We start from the raw sequence: 22,828 nt of genomic DNA, 5'->3' as shown, positions 1-22,828 counted from the left end.
TCGAATGGCTCTTAGTGCGGTGGGTTCGGGGCAAGGAGATGAAAATCCGAAACAATCGATGGAAGGTTGCAAGCCATGAGCAATTGCAACAGCTGCAGACACCGCAAGAGGTCCGCAGCTATGGCCATCTTCCTGCTTGATCCAATTCAGGCGAGAACGTAGTTCCTGCTTGAAAATCAGCTACGACTACAACACATACGGTGAAATATGTACCCACATCGGTGTTGTTAGCACAAACCCATCCTTTGTTCTCCTCGGCAGTGACCCAACCGTGGGTTTCTTCAGTATTCAAGTCGATTGTTCAAGAAGGAAGTCCATCTCTGTTATGTCCAATCTCAGCCTCTTGTCCAGAACCTTGATTGTTCCAGAAATTCTCACCTTTTTCAATAGAGAATTATCATACGCTCCTCCTGCTCCATCAAACGGTATCAACAGCTTTTGAGGACCGAAGATCACAACGGTAGCAAAGTGAGCCTGCCATTCGACATTGATTATTGATATAGTGACACGATCTCTCCAGCTTCTGTCTTTGCCCAGTCGTGGAAACGGGATACCTCTAGTTGGTTTGAATACTGGTTTCTTTTCATACCACGGCAACAACTGTTCGACGAACTTCACATCGAATGGAATACCTGGTCTGTCTTGTTGTTCGGAATGTTGGAAATACCGATTGGTGTAGAGCTGTGCTGCTCGCACAGCAATGGCGTTGATATTCGATGACCACCATCTCTCTTGACACAATCGGTTGATGTCGTCGGATTCCATCTCCTGAGTGCCCATCAAGAGCTTCAACCTACAGGAGGAGCCATTCGTCGGTGTCTTGCGACCGAATCCAACTGTTGATGTGCTTGAAGATCCCATTCAAAGCGAGAAATATGTATTTTCGTCACGTTTGAGCATGGATTCTGACATGAGGAAGTTGACATCGCTATTGTCCATCCATGGGATGGATTTATACCTATCTATTACTTCGTCAACTGAAAATTCCTGCCTGAACAGATTTGTTTCGTTTGTCGGTGCAATTTCTATCGTCAATGGTCAGCAAAGATCAATCCTTTACGATATGAAATACTCACTTTTCTTCGAACGTGATGACTGTAGCCTGTCCTCTGCTTTGGGCTGTTCGATTGTTTGACTACCTGAATCGGATTGATACAACAGGAATGTTGGGTACCTACCACTTGCAAAGGCTCTCGTGAAGATGTGGAATTAACACGCCATCTCCGATGATCGTCAATGATGAACCAATCACTACCGTGCTTAATGATTACAAGATAATGGCCGTGATCCATCTGTGATCGGTCCGACATATGACTGCATTTAATCTCCAAACATTCTGTTTGTCCACCTTGGAGTTGTTAAGTAGATGTATTCGATTTGAAGAGAACATCTCTGGGAAAGTTAAGTTCTTCACAGTCGGCTGATCATCATCTATGTGTAGATTCCAATTGATTTGAACGCCTAGCAGATTACCTGACATCACAATTGGCAGCTTCTGAGGCATCTTGAGTTCTTTGCACAGAAAGGATTTGAGCAGACAGGCATTGACGATTGGGAACCGATACCGCTATGGAAGATACTGTCTTCAAATGAGGTTGCGGTTGAATTGATGATATCTTTGGGGCTGATTCGAAAGATACGATCGACGTAGATATAAGATGAATCCTTATCGATTGTGAAACAAGCGTCACATGATTTGGTCATTTGAAGTCCGAAGGAGAACAGAGAGTCAAAACAAGGTTCTGATTGACAACTATCCCATAGATCAAGCAATTTGGTGAAGACTTCAACAGGATCTTCTTGACCTGAAGGCGAATCAGCTAATTTTGATTCTTGAAAGATATCAGCATCCAAAGTGCAAAAATCTGAGACCTGGAAACCGCACAACTCACCCGCTAATATAGATCCAAGGTCAGGGAATTTTGTAGGCTCCTCCTCATTAATCGAATCCATGAACTTTGCAAAGAGCAGAGCTGTTGGCTCGTTGGATAGATTTGTTGTAGCAAACGAATTCGTAAAGGCTTGAGTCCAGGTCAAATTCGAGCCAGCATCTGGAAGAGAGCAATTGCATAGCAGTCGTTCCCTGTATTGATGGTACCAGTAGGATATATGATTTTCTTCAACTGTTTAGGGGGGATACTAAGGGTACTAGGCGTAAACTTGCGAGCTTTTGATCGATAAGGATGGAGCGGTTCGACTTTCTTGGGGCGCCCTTGTAAGGTGATGGCGGATGTGGTGACCTCTCGATGTTCTGATTGGTATCTTCTGCCCACTGGAGATACCGACCTTTGGCGTTTTGTTGATCGTTTGATCAAGCCATTCAACTCATCGTTATAAGGGCGAACCGATGGATTAATCACCAATTTGTCTTCGTCAGGTATGGAAAAGCCTTGTATATCAAAATTGTGAAGTGTTGGAAACTCGAGAACATCTTTCTTCCAGAAACTGTTGAGCTCTTCGCGATCTCCAACGATAGGAACATATCCACCACCAGATTCTTCGGGATGGCGCAGTAATTTGGCCTTGATAGACGAGGTTTTCGATTCGAAATCCGTCAATGAACCACAGGCATTGTGGCGGCCCAGAGATGCGCTAACGTTTACCTGTCTCACGCCAGGTGGAACAGGTGCAGAAATTCCTCTTCTCGGTTGTCTGTTTACCACAGAAATGGACGTTATCGACTCGAGGGTTAGGAGACCATACAATTATATAACAATCTGACGGAGCATCAAAAGAGCATCGAACGGCCAGTGGTACTCTACTTGATTCGCAAGGTTTGATCCGATTGATTTCCCAGATATACATGCCATCGAATAGCTGTTTCTGTAATCCTGGATCTGCCCGAGAATCGGCTGGAGGCACATTCTCGTAAAAGGGAAAGTACGAATTGATCAATATCGCAATTAAACGATCGAGTCTATACCAGATATATGTTAGAATCCTTTTCTTAGACATGCGGTAGTCCAGTCACAGATGCTTACCTCTTATTCGCTCTACAGCTAAGAAATACTCTATCAAACGTTCTAAATGCTGCTTCAACGTAATTGTTGGTAGACCAAGGTCCATCACGAGTGACTGAAGCTGGCATACCATAATCGATGACTTTAGCTCGCCACCGCTCACTGAACCATTCTGAGTTCATATATTCCATCAAACGAGACACGGTGTCTTCATCTTGATCAGCAAGGTTGGCGATATCTTTGCGGAACTTTTCTTTGTAGACTGGCCAGAGGTCTTCAGAAGGACATCGTTGTGCTGATCGAACACAGGATAGGAAACCAGCGGCGAGTCTGTCTCTGTCTTCAAAACGATGGAGCTCTCGTTTTGCCCTGGAGCGACAAGCCTGCATTAGGTGAAATTGACACATCCGAATCGATGTATGGGGGAATTCAAGTTCCAGAGCGATCCGTTCCGCATCATCACCATCAATCATGGCAAATCGAGGGAAGAATCCATCCTCTGCTATGATTCGACAATGAGATGAAGCCTTCTTCTGTCATGGTGATCTGATCCGATTCGAACGTGTGGGTGCCGTTCACGATTCGTCGTGCAAGGTTCTGGATTGCGGTGGACACTTCATGGAGGAAAAGGTGATAAGTGGAGTGGTTTGCATGAGCAGATACCATAGCAGCAACTATATTCTGTGTCAGCGAATGACAATGAGAGGAGGGCGCAATAGAGCTTCACCTACTTGGTACCATTCGATGCTTCTTGCTCAGAGTGCAGAGAAGGGTGAGTGGTGCTTTATGGGCATTCTTGCTTCGCCAGGAAGAATCAAGGAGAATCCCCCTCTCTCCGCCATGGATTATCCCCATCAGAAGGGCGAATGGGGGTGCTACAATGCAGACGAATGGTACAGAGTCTGCGTTATCAATGCCCAGGTTGGCGCACAATCGGTCTTGCGGCATGTTCGGATACGTATAACTATTTGTTAGCACGATTCGAACGGTATCAACTCACTATAACAATTCCTGGGGCTTTCTATCAGCAATGATCTGGATAGCCGCTAGAGGTTCCTTATCCAGTCGATCTCTTCTCAAGGCTACTTGTATAGCTGTTCGAACTCTTTTGAGCGAGGAAGACGATGCGGAACCCAACGTGCAACCCATTCGGTATAAGTGTCGGTTTTCAAAGGTGAGGTGTTGAACCCTATAAGGCGAATTAACACATATTGATTTGTAATCAGTACTCACAACTTTGAAGACGTGTTTCAGTCATTCCTAAGTTTAAAGCAGCTTCATGAAGATAGCTTCGAATCTTTGGGGACACATTGAGTGACAAGAGATGTTTATGTGGACGATGACTGTCCTGGGCAAGCATTGTTATTGAGCACTGTCCATGTAGTGCTTGGTCGACAGTAATTTCAACCTGAGGATCTTTGACGTCAGCAATAGATCCCAGAATATAACAGTATGAACATCTCACAATCAAATTGGCTTTGCATCGAAGTCTTCCAGTCGACGTTTGATGGGTAATATCCGAGGAAGGTGGGGAGGAAGGTGTATCATTCTTCTGTTCGACTGCAGTGTTGGCGAATGGATAAACATCTCTTCTGTGGAGTTTGGAAGAGTTCCTTCTGGGTCGAATCAACGACACAGCATGAGCCATTGCAGATGAATACTGAGCCATATCACCCGATCTTTGTGACGACTTCCATCATAGGTAGACCGGACGTTGATCTTGAAGCGCCGTGAACGTATGTCTGACGGAATTAATCCAGGAGGATCTAGCCATTGTACTTGTGCGCATGCCCGATCGAATGTCGTTTAACGTTGTAATCATGTTTCTATTTGATACCAAGGGACAATCAGTAAATGACTGCATGACAAGAACGGAATGCACTCACGCGTCGAAGAATTGAGGAAGGTTATCTATACTTCTGGTGACTGTCTCATAACCATCTCCAGGTTCAATTTGTTCTTTAAAGGGTTGAGGAAATCATTTGTAGTGATTAAGACACCAGGCGTTGTATCGGTCGAATGGGTGTAGTATTCTTCTTCAGTCCGGGTTGAAGAAGTATGAATATGAGCGTTGGAAGCAATCTCTCCAACAAGGTAGTGTCCTTGATCGTCGAACAGCTCTTTATACCAATCATAATTGTCATCTTTGATATTTTCTTCCAAGCGGATGCTCTCTGTGTAGGTGACAGCTTGGGTTGAAGGACGAATAGGTTCTGAGATGGCATATTCACACGTTGTTGATGCCAAACCATCCAGTTGTAAAGGCGTTGAGAGTGGAGAAGGGAGATATTGACGGGGTGGTCGTCCTCTAGGACGACGAGTGACATGATTGAGCAGTATGTCTGTGGGAAGATCGATCGCTTGAGGGGTGAGAGGGGGAGTTGAGATCATCATTGAGAGTGAAACAAGGCAATTTGATGTTTGTGATTATTGAAGTTGCGGTGATTCAGCATGCAGATTAGAGATAAGTACAATCATCAAAGACGTAGCATGCATTGGATCATTGAAAAACTACATGACATGGTCTATTCGAATGGTTTCAGGATAGGTTGATTGATATTCTATCCATTCGACAGCCCAGGTTGAACCATTCGAGGGTATCCGAATGGGCTTTGGCCTCTTAGTTGCAACATCCAAATGGTATCGTTGAATGATTCGAATGTAACTCGTTTGGCATTTTGGCGATTGTTCATGGATCGAACGGATGTCAGGTCGAGTGGATAACGATGTTGAGTCAGTGGTACTGCAAGAGAAAAGCTCTTAATACAGATTTGCATGTGTTTTAGATGACATTCGTTGCGAATAAGATAAACTGATGGTCGAATGGTAGATATTGTGACGCGAATGGGATATATTTTCAGGGAATGGGATAAACTGCCCATTATGTAATATCGAATGGGAGATTATATACATCCGAACGGAGATTATATAATTTTGCCCTCCTTCCCTTCCGAAGGTGCTTTTGTGTTTTGATCGCTCAAGATAGATAGATGACTGAAGCTGGTCTCATACCTGCTGCAACTTGTAGGAGGAACAGAAAGAACGAACACAAGAGACACCACACATCCCAACCATACTTGCTTCCATTCCAGCGGGTTGCAACTCTTGACGAGAAGCCTCAACGGATACATACGATGATCCAAATATCGTGATTCAACCTTCAATCCACGCTTTCATCATCCACGGTCATTTCCGTTAGACTAGTCCACGTTGGTGTCAAAGCTCAGACTTCATTTCGAGAGCTTAGTCATCGACTATCCTCCTTCATTCTTGATACATTCTTTCTAATCTAAGCCTCCAACATATTACCCAAAGACGATATGCTAGCTCCGCCCCAGAGGCACAAACGACCTCGATCACCTTCACCTCCTCCCCTTCAACTTTCATCGCCCGACCTGACCTCACCATTGGACGTACTGCTGAAACGAAGAAGAAGGGATGAACGGTCATTCTCAAGTCCCAACGACCATCATCAATACCATCAACACAATCAAAACCATGACTACTTCGATCTACACCCTACAACGGATAACGCTGACCAACCGCATGCGGAAAGTAGTACTTCAGCTTTGAAGAGGTCAATGAAAGGTGTAGAAAGACGACGAACGAAACAATGGGAAAAGCAGAACGCTCCTTCTGCTTCTGCTTCACAACCTACTCCACCACCTACATTCCACAATCATGCTATGACACCCAATCAAAGGAATTACCGTTCACAGCCTGATCCCCTAATGTCTTCTTCACCCATTAGGAATGTATACCCTTCAAGTTCACCTTTCAGAGCGAAAGACGAAGAACTCATATGGCAAACGCCTACGAACGTACATTCAAATGCTAGTGGAGAACAGTATGCTATGGCAGGAACGGAGGAAGAAGGGGAGGATGGAGAGATGAAAATGATGGATGAAGATGAGATGAAGAGACAGTGGGGCGAAGCTTATCAGAAACAAAATTGGTTGTTGCGTAATTTGGTGAGTCACTGAGCTACCCCTAACATCAATCATGTTTAGATTAACCATACTCAACTACTGGATACGCACCAATCTTACTTGGAAATTACTTATACACGATTGAAATTTGATGCTGATCAAGTAACAATGCTATATAGCACCTCGCCAAGATCCAATCGCAATCACAATCACAACACCCCATCCCAACTCATCATCAACATTCACATCCCTCTCATACACCTCTGCACAATACAGACTCCACGTCCAGCACTTCGACATACATCAATGAGCCAACTCTCGTCTCTCCTCATCCTTCATACCGAAATCAACCTTCCTACCCTGATTCATCCCCTTTCAACTCACACCATCCGTCTGTTGAGCTCCATTCGCCCTCTCACGTACATGATGGCGATGAAGATATGGAAGTCCTAGATACGGACAACGCTGATCCTCTTCATTTGCGAGAGATAGAGGATGAGGTGGTGAGAAAGAGATACGAAGAGACGAATAGGCTTTTAGGGGAGTTGGCTGTCGTCAGGCAGAGGAGATGGGGTTGAGTGATAGGAGGGATATAACGTCAGAGATCATGAAGAGGGATAGCTTACTCCCCCGCTGGTGCTATGAATCATGAATTTAGGGTAAACATTTGGAGAAGACAGTACTGGGCGGAATGAGAAGAAGAAGTTCTTGATTCCAAAACCCAAAGCACGATCCGGAAAACAACGTCTTGACCTTTGGTGACATGTGACGGAATTTATTCTCATTATTTTTGGCATATTTCATCATTTTCTCGCATTCAAATCAATCAAATTCAATTGGATTCAATATCATTGTATTCCCATCTTCTTCCCATCCTTTCTGCTCTTTCTCACTTTGTACCTTATCTTTGATTGTAACGATTCAACGACCACATACAACATTAAACCAGTATATCTAAATGAGAAAGTCAATTGTAGAATTCTTAGAGATCCGTAGATCCTTTTCAGTGTAAACGATCCGTCATTTGGTCATGTATATATACTGTAGTATCGTCTCGATCATGATATCAGGTATATAGATCCCAGGTCTATAAGAATCTCCATTATATCCTCTTCGCAATTTGATTTTCACTCAATACCTCTGGGAGTCTACTACCCATTCACGAATAAATCATTATCTATCCCATTAAAACTAATCCATCTGAAAAACCTTATTCAGCCTCCCATTCTCCTCTCTCAACCTCTCAAAACAGAATTGACAATTTTCTATAAACTCCTTACAATCAATTTCCATACCGTTCCACCAGAAATTCTGATTCAATGATTGAATCATGATTTCCAATCCATTATGAGCTTCCAGTCCTCGATCGTCCAGTGTTCCTCCCTCGTGCGGATGATAATCCAAATGGGCATCCTGCAATAACTCTAATCGTATAACACCTTTAGGAGGAACCAGCAAAGCACTTTCTTCCTCATCACCTCCGGGGGGAGGACGTAGATATAATAATCCTATATCCGACAACAAGAAATGAGGATGTGTGTGGTATTTGCCTTTTCTCAGATCGGCTATTAGGGGTAGTAATTCTTCGTCGGATGGATAAGCTCTAAGCCACCGGATAGTCTCTTCGTCCAAATTCAAAGCCACTTCTCCTCCTGTGGTGGTCGTTGGATCGAGGTAGGTATCGACCATTCTTTCCTTCGTTGTGGCGGGATGAACCGCTGAGATGGGAGCGAAGAACGATTGAATACCTGTTTGACGATGATGTTGTAATACTGTATTTTCAGAAGCTGGGAGGAGAAGTACCCGAGGGGAAGGAGACGGTGGATTGAGTAAGATATAGAAATTTCGTTTCTGATGTTGCAATTGAGAAATCATCACAGTCAGTGAAAAAAATCAGTATTCATCTATTTAGTCTGATGTCGCCCTGTCCACTCACGAAATTCCAGAAATATATGAAAGATAGTATGAAGGTGTCCAAGGTGAACAATACGGTCATAGGTGGCATGTACGCGCCGTGACTGAAAAGCAACCAAAAAATATTCGTCGGTCAAAATGATTTCTCAATAACATTTAGTCCTTCGCGTTGGTTTCGAGGAAGTGCAGTTGACAGACATTTAAGATCGTATAAATAGAACATCGAAGATATCAAAAGTACAAGTAAGCATCGGACTCACTCAAATTTGACTTTTGACGAGTCAGATCCTGTAGCATTTAGTATATCGTTCTTGAATTTATAAGTCATCGCAAACTGATAACGATCGATCCATGTGAATAGTCAGTATATCCTCTCATGAGAAGAAATTCACTTTTCGATGCCAAATCATTCCCACATCACCTATGATCTAGCACCAATGTTCTAGTCATTGGTTTCACATGCGTACGCGTACAGTACTCACCGTAGCTATCCCTAGTACACCTAAGATATTCGCGAATCCCCAACCTATGGGGCTCCTTCGATGACCCCACCAAGCCCACCAGACCCATAGATAACCCTCATAAGGGAATCTCTCGCATTTCACTCTGAGGTCCACCTCAGCTACGATCGGATCTTTCTCCATACCACTGTTGGAACCAAAGCCAGTGGATTTTTCGTTCTTCTTCTTCTTCTTGCTCTTGTCTTTATTTTTGTTAATGGGAGGGCAAGGAGGGAGATTACATTCTACCAAATGATTGAAAGGGATTGAGAGTGCGAAGAATAGATAGAAATGGAGAAAACCAGTGACAATTTGATAGAACGCCAATAGCCATGTTAAAACTGTTAGTGCTGTGAGTAACGAAGAGAGACTGTCAAGTGATGAGCTGTGTGATACGAAAGGGTGGATCAGCTTCTGTGAAAAGTAAGTAAGTACACATCTGCAGGGTCGAACGAGGACGAGTTGGTGTATGTGGACAAGAGTTCCAGCGTCACTTCAAAGCCAAAGCTTTATTGGTCAAACTCACTTTCCAGGAATCGTGAACGTCAAAATATCATTCCCAAAATCCCTAAAACTATAACCTTGACACTGAGGATCCGGCCCACCAGTCTTAATCTGACACCAACCCCATGCACCTAATGCCACGTCCGTACCCCCCGCACGTGAAATATCAAATACTTCTTTATAGACCAAGAGAAAATTACCAATAGGAGAATCAGAGTTGATAGAGTGCGTTACTGTTAGGACCAGTGCGCAAATGAGGGATAAGATTGGTGAGATGAATGGTCGATAGGTCATATAGAACTTCACTAAGGGACTGTGTTGAAGATGACTCGAGATGGAGGTACGTTGACGGATACTTGAAAGCGAGGGTGACTTAGTAGATTTTGATTTTGGATGAGGGTTAGTGGAGTCGGGATAAGTAGATGGATCGGATGATCCAGTATCCAATCTTGATTTCCTAAGAGGTGGTAATGTATATCTAGCAGGGGCGACTGACATCCTACCTAATTTATTCTGATCTTTAGGACCAATCAATCTAGTTTGCTGTTTATGTATGTCCGGAGTAACACTTTTGGAGTATGGTACACGTTGATGCATCTCCTGTTGGACCGGTTCACCATTCTCTGAATGATGTAGATTACGATGTGAGAAAGGATCGATAACTTGTTTTGACGATAAGAAGTCATCAGAACCTGGTATATCAGGCGAAGAGGTCTTCCAGTCGCCTATGGCTCCCACTCCCTCTTTGTGCAGCTGAGGCGCGGGATTAGCTACAGTCGGTTGATATGGCGTAAGATGCGATAAACTCAGTACGGAAGGTAATGTCGATTGTCTACTGTTTTTTCCTTTCCGTCCTTCTCTCTCGTTTCCAAGAGGTCCGATGGAAGGATATGAAGTGCCAGGTAAAGATCGATTCTTATGCTTGTTCGACCCAGGGGTAGGGGTGATCTCACCAGGCGAATCAATCACATGACTCTGCTCATCTGCAAATTGCACTTTTGCTGTAGTTTTGCCAGTATACGGACAAGGTGTAAGATGGGTATTCGGATTCGGACTTGTCAATCCTTCTGAACCATATTTGAGGGGTGTATCTGGAGGAAGCGAATTCAGAGGTCTTGAAGAAGGTTTATAAGACGTTCTCGAATATTGCCTTGACCTCGGGAATCTTGACCTTATCGATTCATCATCTGCACCTCCACCACCTGCAGTGGATAACCAATCCGATCTATGATATAGTTCACTGGCAGTCTCAGAATCATCGTCAAATGGATTCTTCGCGGCTGACGGTGTGGGAATAGGAGGTAGAGGTGTTTCTGGTGGTGCATATGGAGATCTGGTATATCCACTTCCACTCCGACCGTTAGTGGTACTATATGATTTTGACCTTGATCTTGACCTGGAAGAACTTGAATTTATATTGCTGCGATTCCTGGTTGACAACTCGGAGAATGAAGTGGGTGGTCGAGTGGTAGAGTAGGTGAATGGCGGAGATAAATTGGTGGAAGTGGTAAATGCAGTCGAAATAGGCGACATTGGTGAGCGAGGCATTGCAAGCAATGTTGATACTTGGATCTCCCCTTAATTGGTCTATTGTAAAGTATTGAAAGTCATGTTAGGTCAGATAAAGATCATGAGGTGTCAACAAGTCAGTGATCGATGCGAGAGTGATTGATAGTATCCCGTGTCAATCCAAGCGGAAAACACAAAGGACGGTCAGAACAAAGGTTAGTCACGTTAAATTCAAGATTGTCAAACGGATCATTAGGGAATTCCTCGATTGTACTATCCTTTACATACAATGAGATGATCGGATACCTAATTATACCCTAGTTTTACTCACTAAGAATAAGCTTTTTTTTTCAATCGATATTCTGAACACATATTTCAGACCATCATTTATGGGCTACATACTCGAGAACGCTTCTTAGAATTTATCGATCATTTCAGAGGCTCAATATCGACATTAGGACCGTACGGTACGATCCTATTAGGGTTGATATGTTTGTGAGAATAGTAGTAGTGTTCCTTGATGTCTACGGTCAGATTCACTGTCAGCTATCCAATTCATCATCCGCACGGTTACTACCATAGCTAGACTTACGTTCGAAATTGGTAGTATCCTTGAAAGCTGGGTTATTCCAGTATAGTCGTTGAAGCCATTTGTGCAGGTGTGGGTAATCGTGTCGGACTATGTGATGCTGTCAGTGACTACCCTAAATGAGATTGAACGATTTTACTTACTCAATCCGAAGTTACATTTGAAGTGAACATAGTATACAGGATCATAACGGACGATAGTAGTGTAAAGTCTATCAATCGCCCTTCGTTAGCTCTACATACGCAACTAAAATGAAGATCTGATGACTGACCTGACATCAGCTTCGGTCAATTTTCCACCAATCAGGAACTCTCTTCCATCGCTCAAAATGTTTTCTAGACGTTGTAGGCTCTTAGCAAGCGGTTTGACAGCGTCCTCGTAAGCTTGTTGGGTAGTTGCGAAACCCGACTTGTAAACCCCGTTGTTCACATCATTGTATACCCAGTCGTTCAATTCACCAATCTCATTCCTCAGCTCTTGAGGGTACAGATCCAGCTCCTTCTGTTGACCAGAAAGCTGTTCGTTGAAAGCTGTATTGAGGAATCTGATGATTTCGGAAGATTCGTTGTTCACGAGCGAATTGGTCTTCTTGTCCCATACGACGGGTACGGTGAACCTCGCATCGTAATCTGGTTGAGCCTTGAAATACAGTTCACGTAAATGTGAAAATCCGAACAAATGGTCTTCGGTTGCAGCTGGGAAGGTATCGTCGGAATGTTCAGATTGAGGAGCAGGGTTGGAAGATGTTTTGGCAAAGTGCCAGCCTTTCTCTAACATGTGAGGGTGGACTACTGATACGTCTGTTGATCCAAGAACGAATATGATCAGCTTGTGCTCTAGTATGAGAGAAATGGTGAACTTACCGATGAACTCCTCCAGGCCCTTTAATTTCCTTACGATTAATGCCCTGTGAGCCCAGGGACATGCCAAACTGACATAGAGGTGGTAACGTCCTAGCATGGGTTCATCAGCTTAGATTTAGCCCACGAAGAATGACAACCTACCTTTTTCAGGAGCATATTTGCCATTAGGCTCGATGATCTCTCTGAAAGAACTAGTTTGTCGCTTGAATGATCCGGACTTGTCTGCCCAAGAGGTGATATCTTTCTGTGTGGGACTCATCTTATGAAATTGTCTGGGGGGGATTTGTGGGTATTGGCGAGGTATAGATCTTAACACAGAGGCGGATGGTCGGTTGTATCTCAATGATCTAGCTCTAGCTAAAGTAGACATAAGGTGAATGAGTGGGATAAAGTGTTTCACAGCGATTTGTAAGAGTATTCATGTTATAACTAATGTGAACGTATTCTCATCGCCCCAAGTACAAAGTTCTGTATATGTCATCATTTCATCATTGATCCTGATCCTGATTTTCCGGAAAGGTGACTAGCGGTTGCGGTGCCTTCCGCTTGGACCGCATACAAGATCTCTCACCGAGCAAGTTGCTCGGTCACAGCTCATTACAACAGTTTGTAATGGTGATTAGGAATACACTTCACGCCCGGGTGAATATGATGTAGCCGATTGCGACGCGGATCGAAAGTCTTGACACCAACGTCTGTCTGAGTACTTTTCGTCTGCTTGCGATCGTATGCGTGACTACCCAATTCACCATCAACCTTGCAACTCTCAGAACGATAATCGATTATCAGTCATATAAGACTAGCTCACAGAACAGAACAGAACAGAACAGAACAGATACAATGACAACCCTCGTCACCATCCCAAACGTCACAGCTTACCACCTCCCCACCCCTACTTCCGACCCTTTACCACTCTCGACCGGCGAACTCAACCTCACCGTCATCCCTGCCAATCCTCCTTCCCATCCTTCGTCGACTCTCACATTGAACGTAGGAGGATCATCGTTCCCTCTACTTCCCAACAGCCCGGTGCAGAAGGTTCAAGCGAAAGACCAGCACCCAAGCTATATCTTTGCGCCTGTTCCTGCGGATGGTGGAGAACCGGTTGGTCAGGTCAAACTTCGTGTCAAGGATAGGTGAGTAGGTCGATATCACCCAAGTATCAAATCGTCATCCCTCTTGGATGCTCTGATCATCCACAACGATTGGAGAACATCGTAACTTGATGCTCATGCTGATCAATATCTTTCTCGAAGCGCGAACCAAGGCGAATGGGATGCTACTGAAGCTCTCACACACGGACTCGAAGAAGCCCTCAAATCAAACAAAGTATGGAACGAGACCACCTTATTCGTTGACGACGAGTACGAAACTGGAGGAGTAGCGAAACATACTCAAAAATGGGGTGAGACCATCGCTGGTGCAGTCACCTCTGCTGGACAGGCTTTGGCCGAGAGGTTAGGAGCTTATACTGATCGGTGAGTGTGCGACCTCCCGTTCATCATCTACTGTCCAATCCTATCTTCATTTCCAATATCTCATTTCACCTCGATCTTCTAGTTATCCTAGTCAATTGCATATATTGTGATCATAGACCGGCCAAGCTGACATTGTCACTCTAACACAGACACGTCGCACGAACCAACCCTGAACACCCCGCTCCACCTTCCGATCTCACGAAGGAACGAGCCAGCGCAATCGAACTTGGATCTTCGAGACTCGCCGATTCCGTCGAAGTAGGAGCCAACAACATTGGATCATACGTTCACGAAACTGCTAAATCCGTTGGTGAGAAATTACCCGACAGTATAGCAAAATCTTCTGAACCGGTCAAAGAGGAAGATAAAGGGCAATTTAGGAAATTGGCAGAGGAAGGTTGGGAACAAGTCACCATTGCTGCTAAAGGTATCGCGGGTGCTGCAATTACCGTTGGATCGGCCGCTAGTCAGTCGGCTCATAGAGCCGTGGAACATAATTTCGGTAAAGAGGCGGAGGGCGTTGCTCAAGGTGAGTTATCGTTTTAAATTGTCACTGGTGTAGTTACTTTTACAAAACCTACTCACATATGTTAAATCCTTTACTCGTGCTGATCCATATGTCATATCCAGACGTAGGCCAAACAGGTGCCAACCTCGGTTCAGCAGCTGTCTCAGCAGCCAAAGGTACCAGCGTCATCATGCAAGGTACCAATGCCGCCTCAGGTGCTCAAGCTGCTAAACAAGGAGAGTAAGGTCATAGGCTGCGTTTTACTCGCATGATGGAGATGCTCATAGATACAATATGTCAATAACAAGGGAGAACAAATAAAAAGTGACTAGTAAGAAGTCAGCAGTCAAGGAAGTTGTATTTGTAGTCTATGATCACATTAGTAAAAATATGAATATTCTCACACACTATGATAAGTTGCCAGATTGTCTTGCTTTCCGGCGGTAGTTAAGCATAAGTTTCGATCGGAGAGCGGTTGAATGTCTTGGTATGCCCTAGTGTGCTCAGAGATTCGTCAGTCCTAGGCGTGAAAGTGCATATACCCAAGTAAAAGCAGAACAAGCCATGTTTTAATTACGTGCTCTTGCCTCAAAATGTAAAGCAATCTGTTTTGGCGCGAGATGAAGCAGATCCAAAATGCAACAAGTTACGAGAAACATAGTTTATGGCTCCAATGGGGATGTCATCAATGCATAATCAAAGATGCATGTTATGACCAGCCGATCAAACGAAGGTCTGCCTTGCGCTCTCCTACCAGCTATCACCTACCAATGTAGATACACACTCTGGCAGAACTAGCCAGTCCGAATTCTTGCAAGAACCATCTATCGAGGTCCAAAATGCTCTCCATCCGGACAAAAATCGCCGGTGATGCAATCCAGGCCAACCCACAAACACGATTTGCATCAGCCATGTTTCTCCTCGACTTGGGTGTTATCATTACCTTTTCGAACGGATCGTCACAACATAGTCAGGTCGTCAGCACGGTAGATGCATACGTCCCTTGATTATTAGATGACTTACTGTGGGAAGCGGTCTGTTCATAACTCCTTTGAGATGTATTGTCTGCAATGCAGATGAACAGATCTCCGTGGCAGTGAAAGACAAGACTACTTTACTTACGTTCAACAGTACTTCCAGCAGTCGAGCCACCACCTTCTGTAGTTCGGGGAGCGTTAGATCGAATCTCAGAAAGTCGGTCATCTTCGGACATGATGAGACTGAAGTAACGATATAATATTAGTGTGAATTCTTGATCAGTCGAGATGATTTTTTGTATTGAGAATCGGAAGTACCTTCTTCTCTATTTATATCTGTTCAGTTATGCGATTGTACTGCTCACAAAAAGGCTGCCCCTTTTCTTTGTCTGCCCCGGTCCTTGTTCCGACAAATTACGAAGCGTGTGAGAGCATCTGCTTTGGAAAGGAATGACACTGACCCCTTGACTGTCTTGAGATGCTTCTGACTAGGAATATGGCTTCTGTGTCATCATGATAAGGAGAATCGTTGGGTGGAGACTTGTGCAGAATCCAACGTGGTATACCGATCTGATCGAGCTGAGCTTGCATACCTTCTCAAGCCAGAGGGTTGTGACCTTTAGGATAAAGGACAGAGAGTCTAAAACATGTCAGAACACTTACATCTTCCCGAACCCCACTGAGTGAGATTTATGGGGTGTTGTGGCTTCTCTGAAAGGACATAGAGGGTGATGATATGGTCTATGATGTTTTTGGAACAGGCTATCACCGGGGCACTCAGCATGATCTGTTCAAATACACATGATCCATGTCCGCCTGATGCTACTCACCTTTCTGAGGATTTGTGCATACTTTGTAGACTTCTTATGAAAGGGACAATGAAGGCAAACAATGTGAGAATCACGGACTCGATTTCAGCCACTGACCTTCCCTGAGCATAATTGGCTCATGGTGTGGATCGACGACTTCCTGGGCTCCATCCGGAGAACCACAACTCGGTGTCCTTGTGAAAGGACTTGAATCCGTTGGACCTGTCACCTGTATCATACGTCTAGCACGCTCAGCATCACCACGTAAGGCAAGCAATAGGTATTCCCCTACCTTGAGAAGCTTTGTCCAGTAGGAACCGACACGATGTGAAGCGACGATTACCAGCCCATTGAACGCTTGGGGAATATCGGCGCATATTCAGCGTGACTCACTCTTGTCGTCATGTGTATCCTTGTCCCATCCTAGATATAGTGTTTGATCCGATGGACCAGACTGTGGCGGAGTGCTTTGTGCACCTCGCGCATCCTGTGACCACCAAGAAAAATCGATGACCTCAGCTTCTTGCAGATCTTTGATATATAAGCTACGCGCTGTTGATCTTGATTAATCCTCGTAATCATTTTCCCCCTCTGATTCGCTGTCTCTAGTGACTCGAGGATCATCCGAGGTGCCGTCAAATTTGTTATCATCAAATGGGTTCCCAATTTTGCTAGAATATCTACCCGCTGTCACGGGTACCCCAATATTCCTGTATCATTTGACGGAGATCATGGCCCCCGTAGCATCCCGAATCGTCTCTCTCATTCAGGTTGAGCCATCGTGATTCGTACCACTTTTTGTCTCCGCAATGTATACAGACATGTTAAACCCAACTATGGGATAATGACCTATATTGACTGATTGAATTGTACGGTAATTCTTACGAGTGGCGAATTGTGCACCGAAACTTGAAAGCATGAAGGGTGAGCGTGGGCCGTCGATATGGACCGAGATGAGCTCATATCCATAATAATGGACAAAGGACGGGACACAGATAACGGCTGGCTAAAAGGAGGATAGGTGTATGTCATCGTATCTTCCTTCCATCTGCCGACGTTCCTATTAGAGCGGTTAAGCATTCTATGTACAAACTCGAAGCATGATTACGACCTTAGGTCCTGTGAAAGTGGAGAGAGATTGGTATCGAGCTCGTGAAGTGGAGATTTCGAATTGTTCAGCGAAATCAGTAAATCGGTAATGAGCCTCACGGTTTAGCATCATGCATCGTAATCATTCCATTAGGAGTATGTTGTGGATGGAAGAACACTAGCTACGAACGCCGTCCCGATATTCTGCAAATTACCTAGCAAAGATATCCCATCGCATCATGTTCATGGAATTACTTGGTTCCAGATGTTCTACTGAAAAATCTGAACCATCCTCCTTTCCCAGGACCATTCGTAGACGCTAGGACATAATCAATTCTCGTCAGCTTCAAATCACACTCCATAATGGAAAGACTCCTCACATTGCGCCTTAAATTCCCCAGGAGAAGACCCATTAATCATCAGCCATTCTCCTTTGAGATCGTCGACTGATACAGTCAGGTCAGCATCAGGCACAGCTGGGGTTCCATCGTCTTGTATGAGCTCGAAAACAGGTTCTGACTCGGTTCGCAGGTCTTTTTGAGTCGCGATAGCACCTCCTGGCTCTGAGTTGTCAGAGATGCTGGTGACATTCGAGAGATCAGCCAATGATGGGTCTTGTGCCACTTTTGATCTCCAAACTCCACCACGTTCTCGCACGTAATCCACAACAACATCGGGAAGATCGGGTTTATTGGGGTCGTAGCTGTACTCAGTCATCTTGGTGGACTCGTATGGAATACATCAGGGTCCACCGTCACGCCATTGATTTGGATCCCGGATCCAGAAAAGTGTCTGTTCGAACAAGACACTTGTCGCCATGTTCCATCTGAAATCTTGCGATGACCCAATGTAAATTCACTTCCGTCAGAGTTGGGACCTTTGTATTCCCTGGAATAGGCTTCCAACATGTTGTATGGATCGTTGAGGGGTATGATGTTGTGTTCGAGCTCGAGCACAAATCATGTCTCCATCCGCCGCATTATATACCACAGTGGAGGGACGAGGGAGGTGCTTTGCTCAAAGCAGATTCATAAATCATGAAAGGTGTTGATCCTTTTATAGAACCGCCTGACAGTGACTTATAATAGCCTTCTTTTGAATGAGTTGACCATGGACCTCCAAGAAATTCTGAAGAACCTCGGTGACGTCAGTCGGAGTTCCCCAGTGCTGCTTAGCCTGAATAGCTCCACCCACATCACCATCGTACATCCTTCCAATCTTCACAATCGAAGAAGACATTGGGAAACTTGCAAATCCTTCTCAGAGTGACGCTATATTGATGGACCCCTGCCTTCTATCCGCTAAAGGAGGAATTACCCAGTTGTCTAGACTAGATACCCTCTTACAAAGGAAGGTTTACAGCAAAAAGGATGCGCTTTCGACCTCTGCATCATTTCGATAATTCGATAATTTCATGCCTGGCGTCTTTTTTGTCAATAATACTCTCTGATCAATTTGATGACCACAAATCTGGGTGTACGAAGTGCCTTTCATCAATCACCTTATTCAGTAATACAGGAAGCCACTGGCGAGCTTCTGAACATGCTTCTAATCATTAGCTTATGAGGGATTCCAGCGCAATCGTTGCTCGCATCATTCAGTAGTGTCAGAAGACGAAACAATTTGCCACCCATTGTCTTCGAGAGGCCTAGCGGTGTCACCTGTCACCTCTTGGACAATTGTTCCAGTTGGACTGTGGCTGAATGCTAACGATCCTGGATGAGACTCTTCACAGGACCCAGGTGTTTTAAGCTCTGACCCGTAAGTGGTTCCCGTCCTAGCTTGAGTCTGGCCCGGGTAGATGAGTCTCACAAGCTCCGCCAGAGTGATCCAGGCGAGCGCCTTGGTCCGGGGATCTCTGACATGTTTCGTTTCTCCATTGCTACCACTCTCATCTTTGAAATACTCTTTCAATTGTGTGGCACCTGACGGAACAGCAGGTGCTTTAGACTCCGAGCCATATCGACTCGCATCAGTGTCTCTGATCTCGGATGTGCTATCAAGTCGCCCTCGGCCTCCTGAATCTCTGCTGCGTTGCACCGTGATATTCGACCCATTCGGATTGCGTCCGGTGTATACTCTCAAATAGGCGACAGACATATCAGACGATGTTTAGGAAAACCTTCTGTCATAGCAATGGTGGGTTTATCGATACTGTATGGGGGGATTCTTGCAGGGCGTATTGACGATGACATACATGAGTATATATACATGATCGTGCGCGATACATATACCCCACCTAGTAAGCTCGAGGTGCCTTCACAGAAGCCGGGACGATCTTCTCGCTCCAACATAGTCTAACGCAGTGCAGAAGTAGCTCAAAGGACCTCATCCTGAGACCTCGTGAGCACAGAGCTCTTGAGTGCGATGATTTCGAGACCAGGAAGTTGCATTGCGAGAAGAATTGTCGAAGCAACTTGGAACAGTCATCTGTGCCCGACCACCGAGCTCAGTCACATCTCACTGACATTATATCGAGACACTGTACGCGACAAGAAACACAGCTTTCGGAGCTTCTTGGAGAAGAAAAGGAACTAGCCTACGTTCACACGTCTTCCAAAGTGTATGCTGAGCTACCAAGATGCATATTCACAGTGCATGTAAAGCTATATAGATGAGTTTATGAGCATTTATGATAGATTTCAACTTGTATGATAAGAGGTCTGTCTGTACAGCTAGCTACTAAGAGAAGGACAGCACAGTTTCATATCTCTACTCGCCCTTGGAGCCTCTACTGAAAATACTGCGAAATGTTGTTTCCCACCAATTGGGAACGGGCGCTGGGGTGGAAATAATTAGTCAAGAAACAATTGCCGGATAGTCTTGGGACTTACCAGGACTGGTAGAGGACTCGTCAGCGGAGGAACCACTGGCAATCACCCAGGATTCGAGCTCAGGATGTCCAATGAGCTTGCTTCCATCTCCAGGTGGGGTGTAGTCACTGGGAGCTGGGTCAGTCTGAGTGCCCACACCGGTCTGGCCGACCTGACTAAAGGGCACTAGACTGGTCTGTCCCGGTTCATCATCCTGGACTTGTCGATGCTCAGTTCTAAATACTTCCGCTTCATGAGATTTATCGGTATCTTCTTCCGTCGAGGTCTTGTTGGTCGTCGGGACAGCTGGGTTTGAAGATCCCTCACGCCCTCCACTGGGTTTCACCCATCTTTCCCCAGGCTTTCACAAGAGGACAGTGCTGGTCACATGACCGTCTCGATCCACCCACCACTCTTCCAAGGTATCAGCATTGCGAGGGGCGGTGGCATCCATTGAAGTTTGATCATAACCGCAACTAGAAGCATACGTCCAGTCCCCTGACTCTGATTTAGCGTGCTCCACTCGAAATGCCGATCTGTCAATGTTTCTTCCCCAGTATACTCTGTAGTAAGGTTCTGTCATATTATGAGTTTGAAAAGAGAGACAGACATGAAGGACATTTGAGGAGAAGAATAAAGAGACCATTGAGCTCTGGGCCTCAATTTTATAGCCTAATGAGCTCATAAACTACGCCAGTGAGACTGTCATCATGTAAGGATCACCTCGTTTGGAGGAACTCTCGGTGCTCACACGTCAGGGGAATAGTGACCAGATTCACGGCTACATGGCGATTACAATGGAAGGATCTGGAGTTTGCACTCTTATAATCACGTCAAATCTGTAGCAAGCTGACGCAAGATTTTCCGCGAATTGCATGACCAAGGATATAGCCCATCAAGGACTGGCTGAACTGTCGGGAAGCACAAAAGTAGAAAACACACAGAGCATCTCGCAAATATTGCGATCCTCACTGAAGATCGATATGGTATTGCCGTATGCCGTGCACTGTCTTGATATCTCACCTTTCCACAATTTCTGGGCAAGTCCGTCGACTCATGGGAAAAGGGATGTGTACGTGAATTACACGAATGGAGTCAGAGATAATTAGGAACTACATAATCACACTATCACATACATCGTGATTGTATCTGTTCATTGAGGCCTGATGATTTTTGCGCACATCCAGGTCGCATTCAGAACAGCCACATATCATTGTAATACATACTCCAGCTTCGTCGACACCATTATGTCTTTCACTATTCGCGCATTTTATTAGAGTTGTCAGGTCATGTACATATCTGGGCTTGGGGATCGTCAAATCATGTTACATCCGCCTGATGCTTGGCCCGCTTACGCGCCCCTGGAAATCACCGAGTGGCAGGTCTTGGTAGGGAGGAAAGTACCGTCGGGCAATGCGATATGATCCACCCAAGTGACCGACCCGTCTGTGTGAATAGTACACTGGGTCATGTTTGTGATATCAGCAGGAACTAAGGGTTCAGCTGGATCCGGCTCCCACAAAGTCTTTATTTCTTGTTCCGCACAAGCCATTCCGAAGTTGGGAGTTTGCCAAGACCTTCCCCAACCTTCGGTACCGTTCTTGGTTGCTCTTTCATAAGTTGCTGAGAAGCTCTCTTTGTTGCGACAATCATAATAGGTTCTCGTGACGTTTTGTGACATTCTGGCTGATTTTTTGGTTTGTGATCTGATGGAAAAAATGATATCTGAGCGGTGAAACGTCAGGTGTTTCGAGATGTCCAGTTGATGGGGAAGGAGAAAAGATAGCACGATGAAAAGCAGAATAGATGTTGACCTTTTTATAGACAGATTGTAAGCCGCATATTAGGATGACTGGATCGGGAAAGCGTCATTTACCGAAAGTCAAGTCCGCTAAAGGGAAGCATCTCCGAGATCAAGTCCGATGATACAATGCGATGAGACCCAGTTTGAACACGGCCTGGAGGAACGGTCCTACTACCGCCAAACTTCACTGGAGTATCAGCCTCAGTCTTCATGAGAAGGATAGCACACCATCTGAGCTTTGAATCAACGCAAATGATCCTTGAACCGTCTGCCACTAGCGGTAAACCCGGTTCGTCGGAGCTGAAATATCGATCATCGGAACGTTTTCGTGGTCTCAGAAACATCTTCAGGTGCTTCTTTCATGATCTCGGAGCCTGAGGCGGACTTGGAGGACCTTCTCTCATAAACCTCTTCGAGTGCCGTACACAATGAATGTGTTCTTGGGGAGCTTCCATGGTATCGATGCGGTTCACAACTAACATCGTGCTGAGGTTGCATATTCGACTTCAAAGGGTTTCCAACACGCACTCGCTGTACATCTTGGAGTGCTTTGACATCAATGAGCTATGTGACCGTTATGTG

At 45.1% G+C, this 22,828-nt stretch overlaps 12 protein-coding genes across 12 annotated transcripts; 2 read left to right on the top strand and 10 right to left on the bottom strand.

The window, feature by feature from the left end:
* Nucleotides 1-281: 281 nt before the first annotated feature.
* I203_105933 (uncharacterized protein) lies at nucleotides 282-861 on the bottom strand (the record flags this gene model as incomplete). Its single annotated transcript, XM_065517868.1, has 2 exons — nucleotides 282-320; nucleotides 379-861. The coding sequence occupies 2 exons, from the start codon at nucleotides 859-861 to the stop codon at nucleotides 282-284; spliced, it is 522 nt and encodes a 173-aa protein (XP_065373172.1).
* Nucleotides 862-2,033: 1,172 nt separating this feature from the next.
* Nucleotides 2,034-3,349, bottom strand: I203_105932 (uncharacterized protein; the record flags this gene model as incomplete). The annotated part of the gene is made up of 3 exons (XM_065517867.1): nucleotides 2,034-2,652; nucleotides 2,804-2,917; nucleotides 2,982-3,349. 3 exons carry the CDS (start codon nucleotides 3,347-3,349, stop codon nucleotides 2,034-2,036), a joined length of 1,101 nt encoding a protein of 366 aa, XP_065373171.1.
* A 610-nt stretch (nucleotides 3,350-3,959) lies between these two features.
* Nucleotides 3,960-4,629, bottom strand: I203_105931 (uncharacterized protein; the record flags this gene model as incomplete). Its single annotated transcript, XM_065517866.1, has 4 exons — nucleotides 3,960-4,042; nucleotides 4,099-4,149; nucleotides 4,194-4,368; nucleotides 4,426-4,629. The coding sequence occupies 4 exons, from the start codon at nucleotides 4,627-4,629 to the stop codon at nucleotides 3,960-3,962; spliced, it is 513 nt and encodes a 170-aa protein (XP_065373170.1).
* Nucleotides 4,630-4,656: 27 nt separating this feature from the next.
* I203_105930 (uncharacterized protein) lies at nucleotides 4,657-5,351 on the bottom strand (the record flags this gene model as incomplete). The annotated part of the gene is made up of 3 exons (XM_065517865.1): nucleotides 4,657-4,786; nucleotides 4,847-4,886; nucleotides 4,961-5,351. The coding sequence occupies 3 exons, from the start codon at nucleotides 5,349-5,351 to the stop codon at nucleotides 4,657-4,659; spliced, it is 561 nt and encodes a 186-aa protein (XP_065373169.1).
* Nucleotides 5,352-6,280: 929 nt separating this feature from the next.
* On the top strand, nucleotides 6,281-7,467 carry I203_105929 (uncharacterized protein; the record flags this gene model as incomplete). Its single annotated transcript, XM_019145077.1, has 2 exons — nucleotides 6,281-6,931; nucleotides 7,069-7,467. 2 exons carry the CDS (start codon nucleotides 6,281-6,283, stop codon nucleotides 7,465-7,467), a joined length of 1,050 nt encoding a protein of 349 aa, XP_019006412.1.
* Nucleotides 7,468-8,080: 613 nt separating this feature from the next.
* I203_105928 (uncharacterized protein) lies at nucleotides 8,081-11,355 on the bottom strand (the record flags this gene model as incomplete). The annotated part of the gene is made up of 5 exons (XM_019145076.1): nucleotides 8,081-8,740; nucleotides 8,826-8,907; nucleotides 9,064-9,137; nucleotides 9,286-9,688; nucleotides 9,830-11,355. The coding sequence occupies 5 exons, from the start codon at nucleotides 11,353-11,355 to the stop codon at nucleotides 8,081-8,083; spliced, it is 2,745 nt and encodes a 914-aa protein (XP_019006411.1).
* Nucleotides 11,356-11,745: 390 nt separating this feature from the next.
* On the bottom strand, nucleotides 11,746-13,027 carry I203_105927 (uncharacterized protein; the record flags this gene model as incomplete). The annotated part of the gene is made up of 6 exons (XM_019145075.1): nucleotides 11,746-11,840; nucleotides 11,909-11,995; nucleotides 12,049-12,116; nucleotides 12,177-12,705; nucleotides 12,769-12,858; nucleotides 12,910-13,027. 6 exons carry the CDS (start codon nucleotides 13,025-13,027, stop codon nucleotides 11,746-11,748), a joined length of 987 nt encoding a protein of 328 aa, XP_019006410.1.
* A 581-nt stretch (nucleotides 13,028-13,608) lies between these two features.
* On the top strand, nucleotides 13,609-14,998 carry I203_105926 (uncharacterized protein; the record flags this gene model as incomplete). The annotated part of the gene is made up of 4 exons (XM_019145074.1): nucleotides 13,609-13,904; nucleotides 14,025-14,246; nucleotides 14,396-14,775; nucleotides 14,877-14,998. 4 exons carry the CDS (start codon nucleotides 13,609-13,611, stop codon nucleotides 14,996-14,998), a joined length of 1,020 nt encoding a protein of 339 aa, XP_019006409.1.
* A 2,882-nt stretch (nucleotides 14,999-17,880) lies between these two features.
* I203_105925 (uncharacterized protein) lies at nucleotides 17,881-18,346 on the bottom strand (the record flags this gene model as incomplete). Its single annotated transcript, XM_019145073.1, has 2 exons — nucleotides 17,881-17,948; nucleotides 18,010-18,346. 2 exons carry the CDS (start codon nucleotides 18,344-18,346, stop codon nucleotides 17,881-17,883), a joined length of 405 nt encoding a protein of 134 aa, XP_019006408.1.
* Nucleotides 18,347-19,222: 876 nt separating this feature from the next.
* On the bottom strand, nucleotides 19,223-19,729 carry I203_105924 (uncharacterized protein; the record flags this gene model as incomplete). The annotated part of the gene is made up of 1 exon (XM_019145072.1): nucleotides 19,223-19,729. One exon carries the CDS (start codon nucleotides 19,727-19,729, stop codon nucleotides 19,223-19,225), a length of 507 nt encoding a protein of 168 aa, XP_019006407.1.
* Nucleotides 19,730-20,341: 612 nt separating this feature from the next.
* On the bottom strand, nucleotides 20,342-21,025 carry I203_105923 (uncharacterized protein; the record flags this gene model as incomplete). Its single annotated transcript, XM_019145071.1, has 3 exons — nucleotides 20,342-20,409; nucleotides 20,464-20,777; nucleotides 20,853-21,025. 3 exons carry the CDS (start codon nucleotides 21,023-21,025, stop codon nucleotides 20,342-20,344), a joined length of 555 nt encoding a protein of 184 aa, XP_019006406.1.
* A 529-nt stretch (nucleotides 21,026-21,554) lies between these two features.
* Nucleotides 21,555-22,123, bottom strand: I203_105922 (uncharacterized protein; the record flags this gene model as incomplete). The annotated part of the gene is made up of 3 exons (XM_019145070.2): nucleotides 21,555-21,605; nucleotides 21,669-21,699; nucleotides 21,798-22,123. The coding sequence occupies 3 exons, from the start codon at nucleotides 22,121-22,123 to the stop codon at nucleotides 21,555-21,557; spliced, it is 408 nt and encodes a 135-aa protein (XP_019006405.2).
* Nucleotides 22,124-22,828: the final 705 nt, after the last annotated feature.

The sequence above is a fragment of the Kwoniella mangroviensis genome (assembly GCF_000507465.2).
Source record: "Kwoniella mangroviensis CBS 8507 chromosome 1 map unlocalized Ctg02, whole genome shotgun sequence".
Lineage (NCBI taxonomy): Eukaryota > Fungi > Basidiomycota > Tremellomycetes > Tremellales > Cryptococcaceae > Kwoniella > Kwoniella mangrovensis.
The sequence above is the reverse complement of the archived record's forward strand: the minus strand, read 5'-3'. Positions and strand labels throughout refer to the sequence as shown.